General features: G+C 53.9%; 1 protein-coding gene and 1 long non-coding RNA gene across 3 annotated transcripts; one reads left to right on the top strand and one right to left on the bottom strand.

Moving 5' to 3' along the window:
- The first annotated feature begins 2,918 nt into the window (after positions 1-2,918).
- On the top strand, positions 2,919-5,969 carry LOC100712735 (tubulin beta-2B chain). The gene is made up of 4 exons (XM_003468811.5): positions 2,919-3,118; positions 3,841-3,949; positions 4,210-4,320; positions 4,658-5,969. The coding sequence occupies exons 1-4, from the start codon at positions 3,062-3,064 to the stop codon at positions 5,716-5,718; spliced, it is 1,338 nt and encodes a 445-aa protein (XP_003468859.1). The 5' UTR covers positions 2,919-3,061; the 3' UTR covers positions 5,719-5,969.
- Positions 5,560-10,286, bottom strand: LOC134478472 (uncharacterized). Of its 2 annotated transcripts, none has more exons than XR_010051091.1 (3): positions 9,648-10,286; positions 8,499-8,633; positions 5,560-5,791 (listed from the first exon to the last, which is right to left on the bottom strand). It is a non-coding gene; the product is annotated as an uncharacterized LOC134478472 (long non-coding RNA). The 2 variants fall into 2 exon arrangements; XR_010051092.1 differs by lacking the exon at positions 5,560-5,791 and adding an exon at positions 7,485-7,704.
- Positions 10,287-11,673: the final 1,387 nt, after the last annotated feature.

Raw genomic sequence — 11,673 nt, 5'->3', positions numbered from 1 at the left:
GTAAAAAAAAAAAAAAAAAGGAAATAATGACGGATGCACAGCCGTCGCCAGCTCTATTTGCTTTTCATTCACGGGCAAAGTGGGGGTTGCCTAGGAAACCGCTGACAGCTCAGAGCAGCGAGGCGGAGGCGTTGGGGGTTGCAAGCTTGTGCTTCGACTGGTGAATAGGCTGGCTGCGTGTGTGTAAGGCGGAGGAGGCTTCAGCTAAGTATCTGGTAATTGCAATCAATGTCTCAAGCCTTTTCCTTAATGTCTTGGCATTAAGAAAAGGCTTCCAAAATTTACTGCGCATTTATACAAAGCCCCTTTTCTTCGAGACTCCCTCAGTTCCTTAAAACAATGATTCTTTGTGTGCTAGAGATAGCGGCACAATCATCTGAGACTCCGCCATTGAAAATAAACTGAAAATTGCCAGAGCGAAGGTGATTTTAATAATTTAGTGGCTCGTGCTCATCTCGGTCACAGTGATGCATAAAAATAATGTCGAATTTTACTTTACACAGCAGTATTCAAGAACTGTCTCTAGAAGGGATAATTTAAAAATGTTAGTGTATTCTTAAAAGTCACTACATGGAACAGATCATGAAATGCACCATTTCCAAATTTTCGTGTGTGAAATACAGTGTTTCAGACTGAAAGAAATTGTGCGTGACAAAAAGAATTTGCTGGGGCTCCTACTGCGAACACTGCCGCCCTCCCCCTGCAAATTACCTAGGATAAGGTTGATTTTTAACATCGCCGAAAGACTTGAGGGGAAAACGTGGTTGTCAACAACACTCAGACCAAAACGGGTACCCGTGAAAGGTGGAAACGCGCACCCTGTTAATCCCCGCAGGATGGTTAGGAATGATGGCTCCCAAGACGCCGGACAACGCTCCTGAAAGGCAGGCGACTTTGGGCCCAAGAGCTTGCATCTCCACGGCGTCCGCCCTTAGACGAGTGATTTCCAGTCTCCTTCTATCCCAAATCTCTCCCCCAGAGGACAGAAAGGGCTCCGTTCATCTATGCAATCCGGATCACGCGTTTTCGCCGGGCGCTGAGCGCAGATCTGACTCCCACAGGAGCTGAGAAATGAACCCGTTAGGTGAAGGGGGGCAGGCTCACATGTCCCAGGGGGAGGGCAGAGTCCCACGGTGAGGCACTGGCGCCCCTCGGGGGTCCACCACACTCGCAGTGCGGGTGTGGCCGTCGCTGGGTCCCACTGGTGCCGCCACCGCGAGGTTGACACTTGCTGCAGCCCTGTTAGCTGGACACGGTGATCTCCCCCGGGCCTTGGGTGCTTGGCAGTCAGAGTCCAGTCTGCACCCTCATTTTAACCTTGGGAATTGCTCACCCTCAACGCCTGCCCATCTGTAGGATCCGGATTAGGGGAGTCAGGGCCTGAAACCCCGCTAATGGGGTGCAGAGGCAGATCCCTCGCTTAACGCCTAACCGAACCCCAGGCTGGCACCCAAAGCCGCCTGGGGAACTCGGACCCCCAAAATATCAGCGGGCGGCTGGGCTTTTGTTTTCGCTGCTTCTCTTTGTACATCGGAACTGAGTTAAACGCCCCCTTTCGCCTCTTGGGGTGGGGGAGGAGGCGATGACAGCTAGCTGATGGCTCTGGGAGGGCCTCACTCGACAGCTGCGAGCTCAGCGCCGCAGTGGGACCCTAGGACACTCGGCTTCTCTTGCCAGAGGATGAAAAGAGGTCATGTCACCCCGCAAACTGCCGGTCCTGGGGAGAGAGGTTCAACTAGGGAACGGGTTCTGCGGCGCGCATTCCCGCCACCCTTTGCCCTCCTTGCCTTCAACACGCGTGGGCTGGGTCGCCTGACACGCGCGCACTCGCCACAACAAAGAGCTCGGTTCCGTCCTCGAACCCGGATAGTGGGGGGAGGGTCCGAGCGCTCCGCGTCTGCGCACACACTCGCGTGGCCGCGCGGGGTCGAGGTGGCCTCTTCCTCGCCGCACTGCAGTTTGGAGGCGCCCCCGCCCCCAATCCGTAGCGCAGTCTGGGACCGCGGGCGAGGAGGGTCGAACGCGGGACCGAACCCTCAGCAGGGGCGTCCGACTGATTTTAAGCCCTGAGCCCGGGAGCGTGGCCCACGCCTCCGGAGCCCTTTGTTCCGCCGACGGCCCCGCCCCCTGGGCCCCACCCTCCGCGGCCAGCAGCGCCGGCCACGCGCGAGCAGCCGCGCCCACCCATCGCTCGCGGGGACAAAGGCCGAGCGCAGGTGGCGCGGTCAGGAGAATCGGTTGGGGTGTCCTGGCCCCGCGGAGGCCACACTGAGGTCGCCCCACCCTGGCTCTGCAAGGAGGGACCCGGGGCTCGAGACGCAGACAAAGGCGCGAGCACGTGGCGCTCCCAGGCTGCAGTGTCAGACGGCGACCTGGCCCCCGGGCCTCTCCGAGCGGGTTGCGCTCGGCTCATCACTGGGTCGTAGGACTCTGTGTTGGGCGTCGACGGCCCCAGCGCTGCGGAAGGAGCGGGGTGGACGCCAGGTGCCGCGGGCCAGTGGCGGGGCCGAAGGCATCACCCTTCCTCCTTAAACCTGCGCCGCCCCAACCCGGGGTCTCGCCACCTGCTCCAGTCCCACTTGCGACCCAGCCACCGCCAGCTCGGTCCCCACCCGAGTCTGCGGCAGTAGCTGCCTCCGTCCTGCGGTCCCCCAGTCCACTGTCCCCGAACCCGGCTGCCCCTCCCCCAAGCCCCGGACAATGCTCACCCCTCCCCCCCAGGCGCCCCCCTCCTCACCGCCCCCCCCCCCGCGCGCAGTCTCACGCCCGCGCTGATTGGCCGCGGGCTCCCAGTCCAGCCCACCGGACGGTCCCTGGGCCCGGAGCATTACGTCAGCCGGGCCGGGCAGCACTCGCGCGCCCCGGACTGGGGGGGCTCCGGCTGAGGGCGCGGCCTGAGCCTTACGCCCCTCCCTCTCTCCATAAAAATCCGGTTCCGCGCGCCCGGCGCTCTCAGCCCGTCGATTCCCGATCGCGTTCCTGGTGATCCCGCGGTGGGTGTGGAGGGGAAGACAGACAGACCGACAGAGAACCGAGCCGGGGGAGACACGAGCGAGGCACCATGCGCGAGATCGTGCACATCCAAGCTGGCCAGTGTGGCAACCAGATCGGCGCCAAGGTGGGCGAGCCTTTGGGGGCGGCGGCCGCGGGGTGGGGCTGTGCAGAGCGCCCCTCGAGGTCCCGGGCGCGGCGCAGTGCCTGGCTCGCCGGGTGCGGACCTCCCGGGTCCTCTGCGCTCGGGAGAGGGCAGGGCTCGGAGCCACTCCGGGAGGGGGAGTGTCGCACTCATTGTCGCCGCAGCCCGAGTGCAATCCCAGCCGCCCCTCCGTCCCTTTCTTCCCTGTTGGACGCTTGACCAGGCACGCGGGTATCCAGGAGGCTGTGCGGCCGGGTTAAGGAGGGACCGGGACGGGAAAAAACTTGATTTTACTGGCTTGAACCCGAGTCGCGCTGCAGTGGAAGGGAGGAGAGCGATTGTCTCGCTGTGGCTGGACGTGCTTGGAATCTAAACCGGCTCCACGTCCCCGCCGCCCCTCCCCGCGGGCTGGACCCCTGGGGGGCGCCGCCGCCTGCTGCTGCGCGAGCAGGCTGTGACCCTGAGGGCTGGAGCCCGCAGTCCCAGGCTTCCACTGGTCCCAACCCCCTTCGACCTCAGCCTACTGCCTGCAGCTGTTCGCCTGGGAGACGCCCAGTTTCCACTTTACGACCTGGCAGGATTCAAGACTGGGGTCACGCCGCCCTTGAAGGTCCCCAAAATGCTGGGTTATCAGAACTGCATGGGGGCTTTTCGTTATGATCCGAAGCGTCCCTGGGGCTAAATACAGGCTTTTTCTGTCTCAGTTCTGGGAGGTGATCAGTGATGAGCACGGTATCGACCCCACCGGCAGTTACCATGGAGACAGTGACCTGCAGCTGGAGAGAATCAATGTGTACTACAATGAAGCCACTGGTAACAACCTTTACCTCCCCTCCGCCTTTCCTTTTGCTACCCACTTTTCCCTGGGGTGTCCCAGGGCAGGGTGGACTAGCCAGTTTTGGACACCCCCACACGGGAAAGCCTTCCCGAGAGCCAGGCAAGCCCTTTGAAAATCTGGCCATGGATTTTCTTTGTCTGGGGCAGCATCACTGCCTCCAAGAAGAAAGGCGAGACCAAGCCCTTCTCCGCAGAGCTCACTGCCTGGGGCTCTAAGGCAGCTCGGTTCCCTGCAGGTAATAAATATGTACCTCGGGCCATCCTGGTGGACCTGGAACCCGGCACGATGGACTCAGTCAGGTCTGGACCCTTCGGCCAGATTTTCAGGCCAGACAACTTTGTGTTCGGTGAGTACCTGGCATCCCTGATGGTATGCAGAGCTTCTGCTTAGGTTGGGGAAGGGTGACTGCCTGAGGGAAAGAATGAAGAATGTCCAGTTGTGTGCAACTGAGATTTAATATAGGCTTAAAAAAACACATAGGTTGCCTTTCAGCTTCTAGTAGCCAGGTGTCCCAAGCTTCCTGACTTGTAATTACTCATATGACCACATCACTTAACAGCCAAAAGCTTGGTGACAACCAGGTATAATTTTATCTGAGCACTGACTGCTTTATTAAGGGGTTTGAGCTGAGAAGGAATTCAAACCAATCAACAGCAAGTTAAGAATTTTTTCTCTCTCTGCAGGTCAGAGTGGTGCCGGGAACAACTGGGCCAAGGGCCACTACACAGAGGGTGCTGAGCTGGTGGACTCGGTCCTGGACGTGGTGAGGAAGGAGTCAGAGAGCTGTGACTGTCTCCAGGGCTTCCAGCTCACCCACTCGCTGGGGGGCGGCACCGGCTCGGGCATGGGCACCCTGCTCATCAGCAAGATCCGAGAGGAGTACCCCGACCGCATCATGAACACCTTCAGCGTCATGCCCTCGCCCAAGGTGTCAGACACCGTGGTGGAGCCCTACAATGCCACCCTGTCCGTGCACCAGCTGGTGGAGAACACAGATGAGACCTACTGCATCGACAATGAAGCCCTGTATGACATCTGCTTCCGCACCCTCAAGCTGACCACGCCCACCTATGGCGACCTCAACCACCTGGTGTCAGCCACCATGAGTGGGGTGACCACCTGCCTGCGCTTCCCGGGCCAGCTGAATGCCGACCTTCGCAAGCTGGCTGTGAACATGGTGCCCTTCCCGCGCCTGCACTTCTTCATGCCAGGCTTCGCACCCCTCACCAGCCGGGGCAGCCAGCAGTACCGTGCCCTGACCGTGCCCGAGCTCACCCAGCAGATGTTCGACTCCAAGAACATGATGGCCGCGTGTGACCCACGCCACGGCCGCTACCTGACGGTGGCCGCTATCTTCCGTGGCCGCATGTCCATGAAGGAGGTGGACGAGCAGATGCTGAACGTGCAGAACAAGAACAGCAGCTACTTCGTGGAGTGGATCCCCAACAACGTCAAGACGGCCGTGTGCGACATCCCGCCTCGAGGCCTCAAGATGTCAGCCACCTTCATCGGCAACAGCACAGCCATCCAGGAGCTGTTTAAGCGCATCTCGGAGCAGTTCACGGCCATGTTCCGCCGCAAGGCCTTCCTGCACTGGTACACGGGCGAGGGCATGGACGAGATGGAGTTCACCGAGGCCGAGAGCAACATGAACGACCTGGTGTCCGAGTACCAGCAGTACCAGGATGCCACAGCCGATGAACAGGGGGAGTTCGAGGAGGAGGAGGGTGAGGACGAGGCTTGAGGTCACCTGCACAGCAGCTTAGGGAGAGCGGAGGAGAAAGCCGAGGGGGTGGGGGGCTCACTGTGAAAATGCCCTAGAGAGAAGGAGCAAGCATGGTCTACTTAGGTGTGTGCGCTGGTTATCGGTGCTCTTCACTGTTGCCTGTCACTTTGTTTTCTCTTTTTGTAACATTGATGCCATTGATGTAACATTTGAGATACTTCTGAACTACTGTTGTCATGGCGAAAATCACATAAACGTTTGTGTCTTAATCGTGTCCTCTTTTCTTTCTCTACCTTTTCCTGTTGATTGGGTTCTTTGTTATCAGCTGAAATCTAACTGTCCCAGCACGTGGTGATAAAGGCTTCCCTTTAGAAAAAGGAGGGGGGTGAGGCAAAGCCTGCACTTACTGGGTGTGGTGAAAGTTAAACCAGTGACAGTCTTAGCAAATTGAATAGGGGATCAACAATGCGTGTAAGTACATGTTTAATTAGTTGAAAGACAACCTACTCACCAGCACACTAAATGTATAGAAATCTTGTGGCCCCCCCCCCCTTTTTGATAGCAGGGATTAAACACAGGGTCTTCAAATTGAGCTATATCCTTGCTCCCCTTTTTTTAAAAAAATGTTTTGAGACAATGACTCCCTAAGTTCCTGTCCCCTTGCCTCCACCTCCCCTCCCAGAGTGCTGGGGTTCCACAAATGCACCCCCAAATCCAGCTCCAACTTTCTGAATAGTTCCTACGTGCACACAGCACGCATCTCTGAAGTGTTTCCCTCCCCCTTGTGTTTCTTGACAGTTTTCCTCCTCAGATGTTACCTTCCCTACATCCTTGCAGAGATACACTGCACAAATGTTAAATTTTTCTAGCTTATTCCTCATTTGTCATCTACTCATGCTGTTCTGCCCCGCTCTCCACTAAGCCATGTGTGTGTAAACAGGGTGTGGGTGTGTAAGCACACATAGGCAAGTGCTGTGTGTCACTTTGCACATCTCTACTGAGGCTGTACCCCAGCCCAGCGATGCATCTTGGAGAAACAGCTTCCCTCCTGGCATGGATACACAGCACCCATCATGTAGTTGTGCCCTGTTTTATTTAGCCACTTCCCTGCCAGTGGACACTAAGGTTGTTTATACTTTTTTCTTACATTGGCACAATGGATAGTTTTGTGCATATATCATTGTGCACAGGAGAATAGCTCTGCTTTAAGTTTCTACAGTGGGATTCTGCCAATGGATCTATACTATGCCTTTTAAGCCAATTTAATCACCGGTACTTAGGAACAGATACAGACTTATAAACAGGTTGATTTTCCGTTAACTTGCCCCCAGAATCCTGCCTATAGTATAATTACAAACTTTGTGTTTAAGCTAATCTCATTTGGGTTACTATGTTATTATGAATTCAGAATTGTTGGAGAATTTAAATAGGCAAGCCACAATAATTTTCACAGTTTATTGCACCTTTAATTGTGCAGGCGTGTGATCTGAGATTTCAACACAAGCCTCAACCTAAAACTTGAACCCAACTACTAGGAATTATAGGACTGCAGAGTCCATGGATTTTGAGTTAAAATGCTTCTATGGGATAAATTGTTTTTGTCAAAATAATGCTAACATTCTCTTTTAATCTGGGCCAGTTTCTCATTATGAAAAGTGAAATGTCAGTAATAAATGTAAGAACCTTACTCCTACAAGAAAAGGGTCATCAAAACAACAAGGTTTAAGATTTTTTAATACTTACACAAAGGTAAAATTAGGAAAAAAAATATTGTAAATCCACCCTGTCATTTATTTTATCCTACCTGGTTGTACGACTTAAAAGCCGACTGTAGGTGAAAGATTTCCATTTTAAAAGAGGCTGAAACATATTTGGACATAGTTCCAAAGAGAAGCGTGAGCTGCATCCGTCTAAGCGGGGTGGAAGTAAGTCAAGTCTGCCACCTGGCTCCCATCCGGGAGAAGAGTGCCCGTGCCCCTCACAAGCGTGTTACAAAATTGTGACCTAAAGTGAGAAGGGTGAGCTCAGCTCCGATTTTTTGCGTTTGATAACAGCCCGGCAGGTGCCATTCTCACCAAGCTGGTGCAAAGCTTCTAGCTGCCTGGCTGAAGAGTAACATGTTTCAAGTGCCCTGAGCATCGGGCAGCTGCCCAGGTCCCCTGGACTGTCCTTGGCCGGGCCTTCCCTGTGGTCCGCCAGACCTCACGGAAGCCAGGAATTGCAGCCAGGGCCTTCTAACTTATGAGAACCCTGCTTCGCTCTCCTACCTTGTGAGAAGAGGACTGACAGGTGCCAGCCAGCCGCCTGCTGGCCCCTCTGCGCTGCCAGAGCTTGTTTTGGCAGGATTGGAGCAGCGCGTGCCTGGGTGGCCCCTGTTACAGCGCAGACTTTGCATGCACATAGGAAGGTTGTTTACAGTGAGGAATGTGCTCAGGGGCCTAGAAACTAGTTCCCCTTCACACTGCCATTGCGTGGTGGCAGTGGTGATTTATGCTTTCAACATCCCCCTCCCCCACATTCTGTCCCTCTGATGCTTCCAGAGGAGGACAGTCACTTCTGGGCAAACCCAGAACCCACATTACACACCCCACTGGAGGATCCAGAGGTCTGGGTTGGGGAGGGGGATCAGGCACCTTGAGGTCATCCTAGGAGTCTGAGAAAGAACTAAAATCCCAGCGTGAGCTTCACATTGGTGGACACCTCTACATCAGCCCTGGGGGTCATCTAAGACCATGTTAAATTTTCCATTTTGCCACTAGAAATATGTTAGGTTAATAGTAATTTGAACTAAAAGTTACCTTCAGAAGCCGATCCATCCCCCTTCTTACTGTGTGAGGAAGTGGAGGGTTGGAGACCTCCAAAACCCTTTATGCAGGTCCAATTTTAGAAACAGAGCTCTTTTCTCTATGGCTACATTGCTGAGGTCCTGTTACCTACAAAGCCACACGAGAATTAGGAGGAAGGGAAGGATGGACTTCCTGGCTGTAAGGGAGAATCTAAACATGAGTCTTGGTCTATACCCAGCTTTTGTAGTGACTCAAACAGGATCAAGACTTTTGTCTTTAGTGGCGGGGGGGGGGATGATATTGAACACTCTGGTTCTAACATTACACACACACACCCACACATACACACACCTGGTGCAATCGGCTACTGTTGCAGGAGAAATGTCCTCTGGGGTACTTACTGTGACAGCGAGTAGGCAGCTAGTGAGAGCTGCCGTGCTACCCTTTCACACATCCTTATCTTGGTTAAGATGTGACTTGCACCCTAGACAAGGCTGGCAGTGACTCCTAGAATGCTGATTTCCTTCCAGTGAGTGAGAAAAGTCCTATTTTGAGGTTGTGGTTTTCTCAATGTGTCTCAAAGCTGACTCATTCGCTTGGAAACAGACTCACCCACACCTTGGTCTCTTTAACCTTCCTGCCTCCCGACCTGTCCTGTCCTCTCAGCCCTCGTGGGTCTTTCAAGGCTTGCTGGCAGACTCATCCCCGGAGAAACTTATTTCCATGCAGTCTATTTCACTCAAAATGTGTCAATTTCGTTTTTCCCTTTTCTTTGAAACTGAGGTGTAAGTCACAAGCCGTAAAAATTCTCTGCCTAAGAGAACACAGGTCCACGTGTTTTAGTGCAGGCACAGAACTGTGTGACCACTGTACTGCAATCCCAGGACACGCAGGAAACCCCAACCTATCTGCAATCCCTCCTCCTCCTCCTCCCCTCTCCTCTCTCCCACCCCCACCCCTGGCAAGCACCAATCTTTCTGCCTCTATGCATTTATCGAGTTGGGACATTTCACACAAATCATGCTCTCTGTGGTCTTTTGTGTCTGGCCTGTTTGTTCCTAGCTGAACGTTTCCAGAGTCACCCGTGCTGGAGTGTGCACCCTTCTTATGGGTGCTAATAACACGCCACGGTGTCGGGGAGCACCTCACATACCCACTCACCTGAGGACGGACGTTTGGGCTGTTGAGCACGGTGCTGCAGTGAATGTTCATGTATGAAGTTTCCATGCGCGTGAGTCCCTGGGTCCACCCAGGGGCACACCTGCTGAGTCATGTCGCAGCTATGAGCAGTCATTTCCACTCCTGCCCAAGGGTGCACCAGCTCTCAGGTTTCCCCCAAAGTGGAACACACAGCACAGCGAGCCTCAGGAGCTTTTGCTGCGTGCATGTGGAGTCTTAGAAATGCAGTGTATTCGGGAGGAAGTGACCTTGAGTGATCTTTCTTCGACTCCATCCGTTGACAGAAAAGGAAAGCAAGGCGTCTCTCACTGAGTCGTGTCCCCAGGTCACTGCGTCAGTCAGTGCGGGTGCTCAGCGGCTAGCAATGAGTGTCAGAGTAGTTCCTCCTTTTACAAAAAGTTGTTGGAGTATTTTTTCCCTTTCATTAAAAAATTCTAGATGCATACCCCAGGCAGTGTAGCTGAACCATGTCCCCAGCCTGGAAAGTTCTCCTCCAGTCTTCCTTCCGTCCACTGCCTGGCTTTCTGGCTGTGGGGTGGCTGCTGCAGCTCAGAAATCTAGGTTTGGGGAAAGAAGGAGCAGGACAAGGAGGGAGGGCAGGGCATCCCCTTCCAGCTGAGTCAGTCTCCTCCCCAGGTCGGTGCCAAGACCCCTCCCCCTTCCGCTTGCGTTGGTGCCTTTTGCTCAAGGGAGCTGAGCAAGCTGGCCTGTTATCTGGGCACAGGTAATTTCAATCATCTGTTAGGAAGCAAGCGATGGAGAAAGGACACTGGACAACAGCTTCTTCCTTCATCAGAGTGGCTAAGAAATGTTGTTGTGGAATATGGATGCAGTCTATGTACATATTTTCTGACACATAATTCCTAAAATCTTTGGACTCTTCTAAATAAGTGTCATTTTACGTGCTAATGTGTTCAGAGTTTCGGGATGGGGCTGGAGAGACCAAGGACGAGCAGAAGGATGGGACTTTCACGCCATCTCCCAGGCTCCAGGGAGGGGACAAGTGCTGAAGGTTACACTGAGCTATGGTTTAATCATAAGTGCCCATGTCATGAGCACTCCATAAAAGCACTGGAAAACACTGGCTTTGGAGAGCTTCTGGTCAGGTAGAGATGTGGAGGTTCCCAGGTGACCGAGAGAGGCCATGGAAGATGGACACAGGCATCTTCTTTCCACATCCCAATGTCATGCTTCAAACCTCCAGAACTGTGACCTACACAAATTGACATTCTTTGCAAAGTGCCCAGTCCTGGGTATTTGATTGTGGCAACAAAAGCCAGGTTCACACAGTGTGACTTTAGGATCAGGTTCATGCTTTGACAGAATCCACCACATAATGCAACTCTAGACGGGCATCGCCCTGTGATCACGCACCTGAGGGGGCTCCAGCCTGGTCAGGCTGAATCAGATGCTTATCGCTAAATCAGCCCCGCAGTCAGGAGGAATGGGGTGGGTCATGTGCTCCCATTCAGTGGATGGAGAAGGACCCAGTGGCTGGCAGTCTCATCATTTATGGAATTAACTGTGCTTAAAGACCTCAGACTCAGCTTAAGTAATGAACCCCAGAAGCATTCATCCCTGAGTAGAGGACTTGGGTAAACAAGTCCTCTACTCAGGCTTTTCTGATTCCACAGTGTGTGACATTTGCAATGTAACACCAAAAAAGTGATTATAGCTACTTACAAAGAGATACTCAGAGTAGCTGCTTGGGGTGCAGGCTGAGGTTAGGAGAGCCCGTCTTCAGCCTTCCCTCCTGCCTGTAGACTCAGGTCTGCAGAAACCATCCGGCACACCATTTAACTCTCTGTCTCCTCTCAAAACTCTCTGCACAAATCCTACTCTCCAGCTAAACGTGCTGTGCTTTCCTATTGCTGTGTTTTGCATCTAGAATGTTCCCCTAGAGCCCTATGTGTAAAGGCTTGCTCCCTGGACCTAGGGGCTATTGAGTCATGGTGGATCCACCAGGTGTGGCCTAGCGAAAGATCGTTGCGTCACTGGAAGCATGCCC

This window comes from Cavia porcellus, unplaced genomic scaffold (assembly GCF_034190915.1).
Source record: "Cavia porcellus strain 051 isolate PalLab524CR breed Dunkin Hartley unplaced genomic scaffold, mCavPor4.1 scaffold_13, whole genome shotgun sequence".
NCBI classification, from domain to species: domain Eukaryota; kingdom Metazoa; phylum Chordata; class Mammalia; order Rodentia; family Caviidae; genus Cavia; species Cavia porcellus.
Note: the sequence above shows the minus strand (reverse complement) of the source record. Positions and strands in the feature narration are given on the sequence as shown.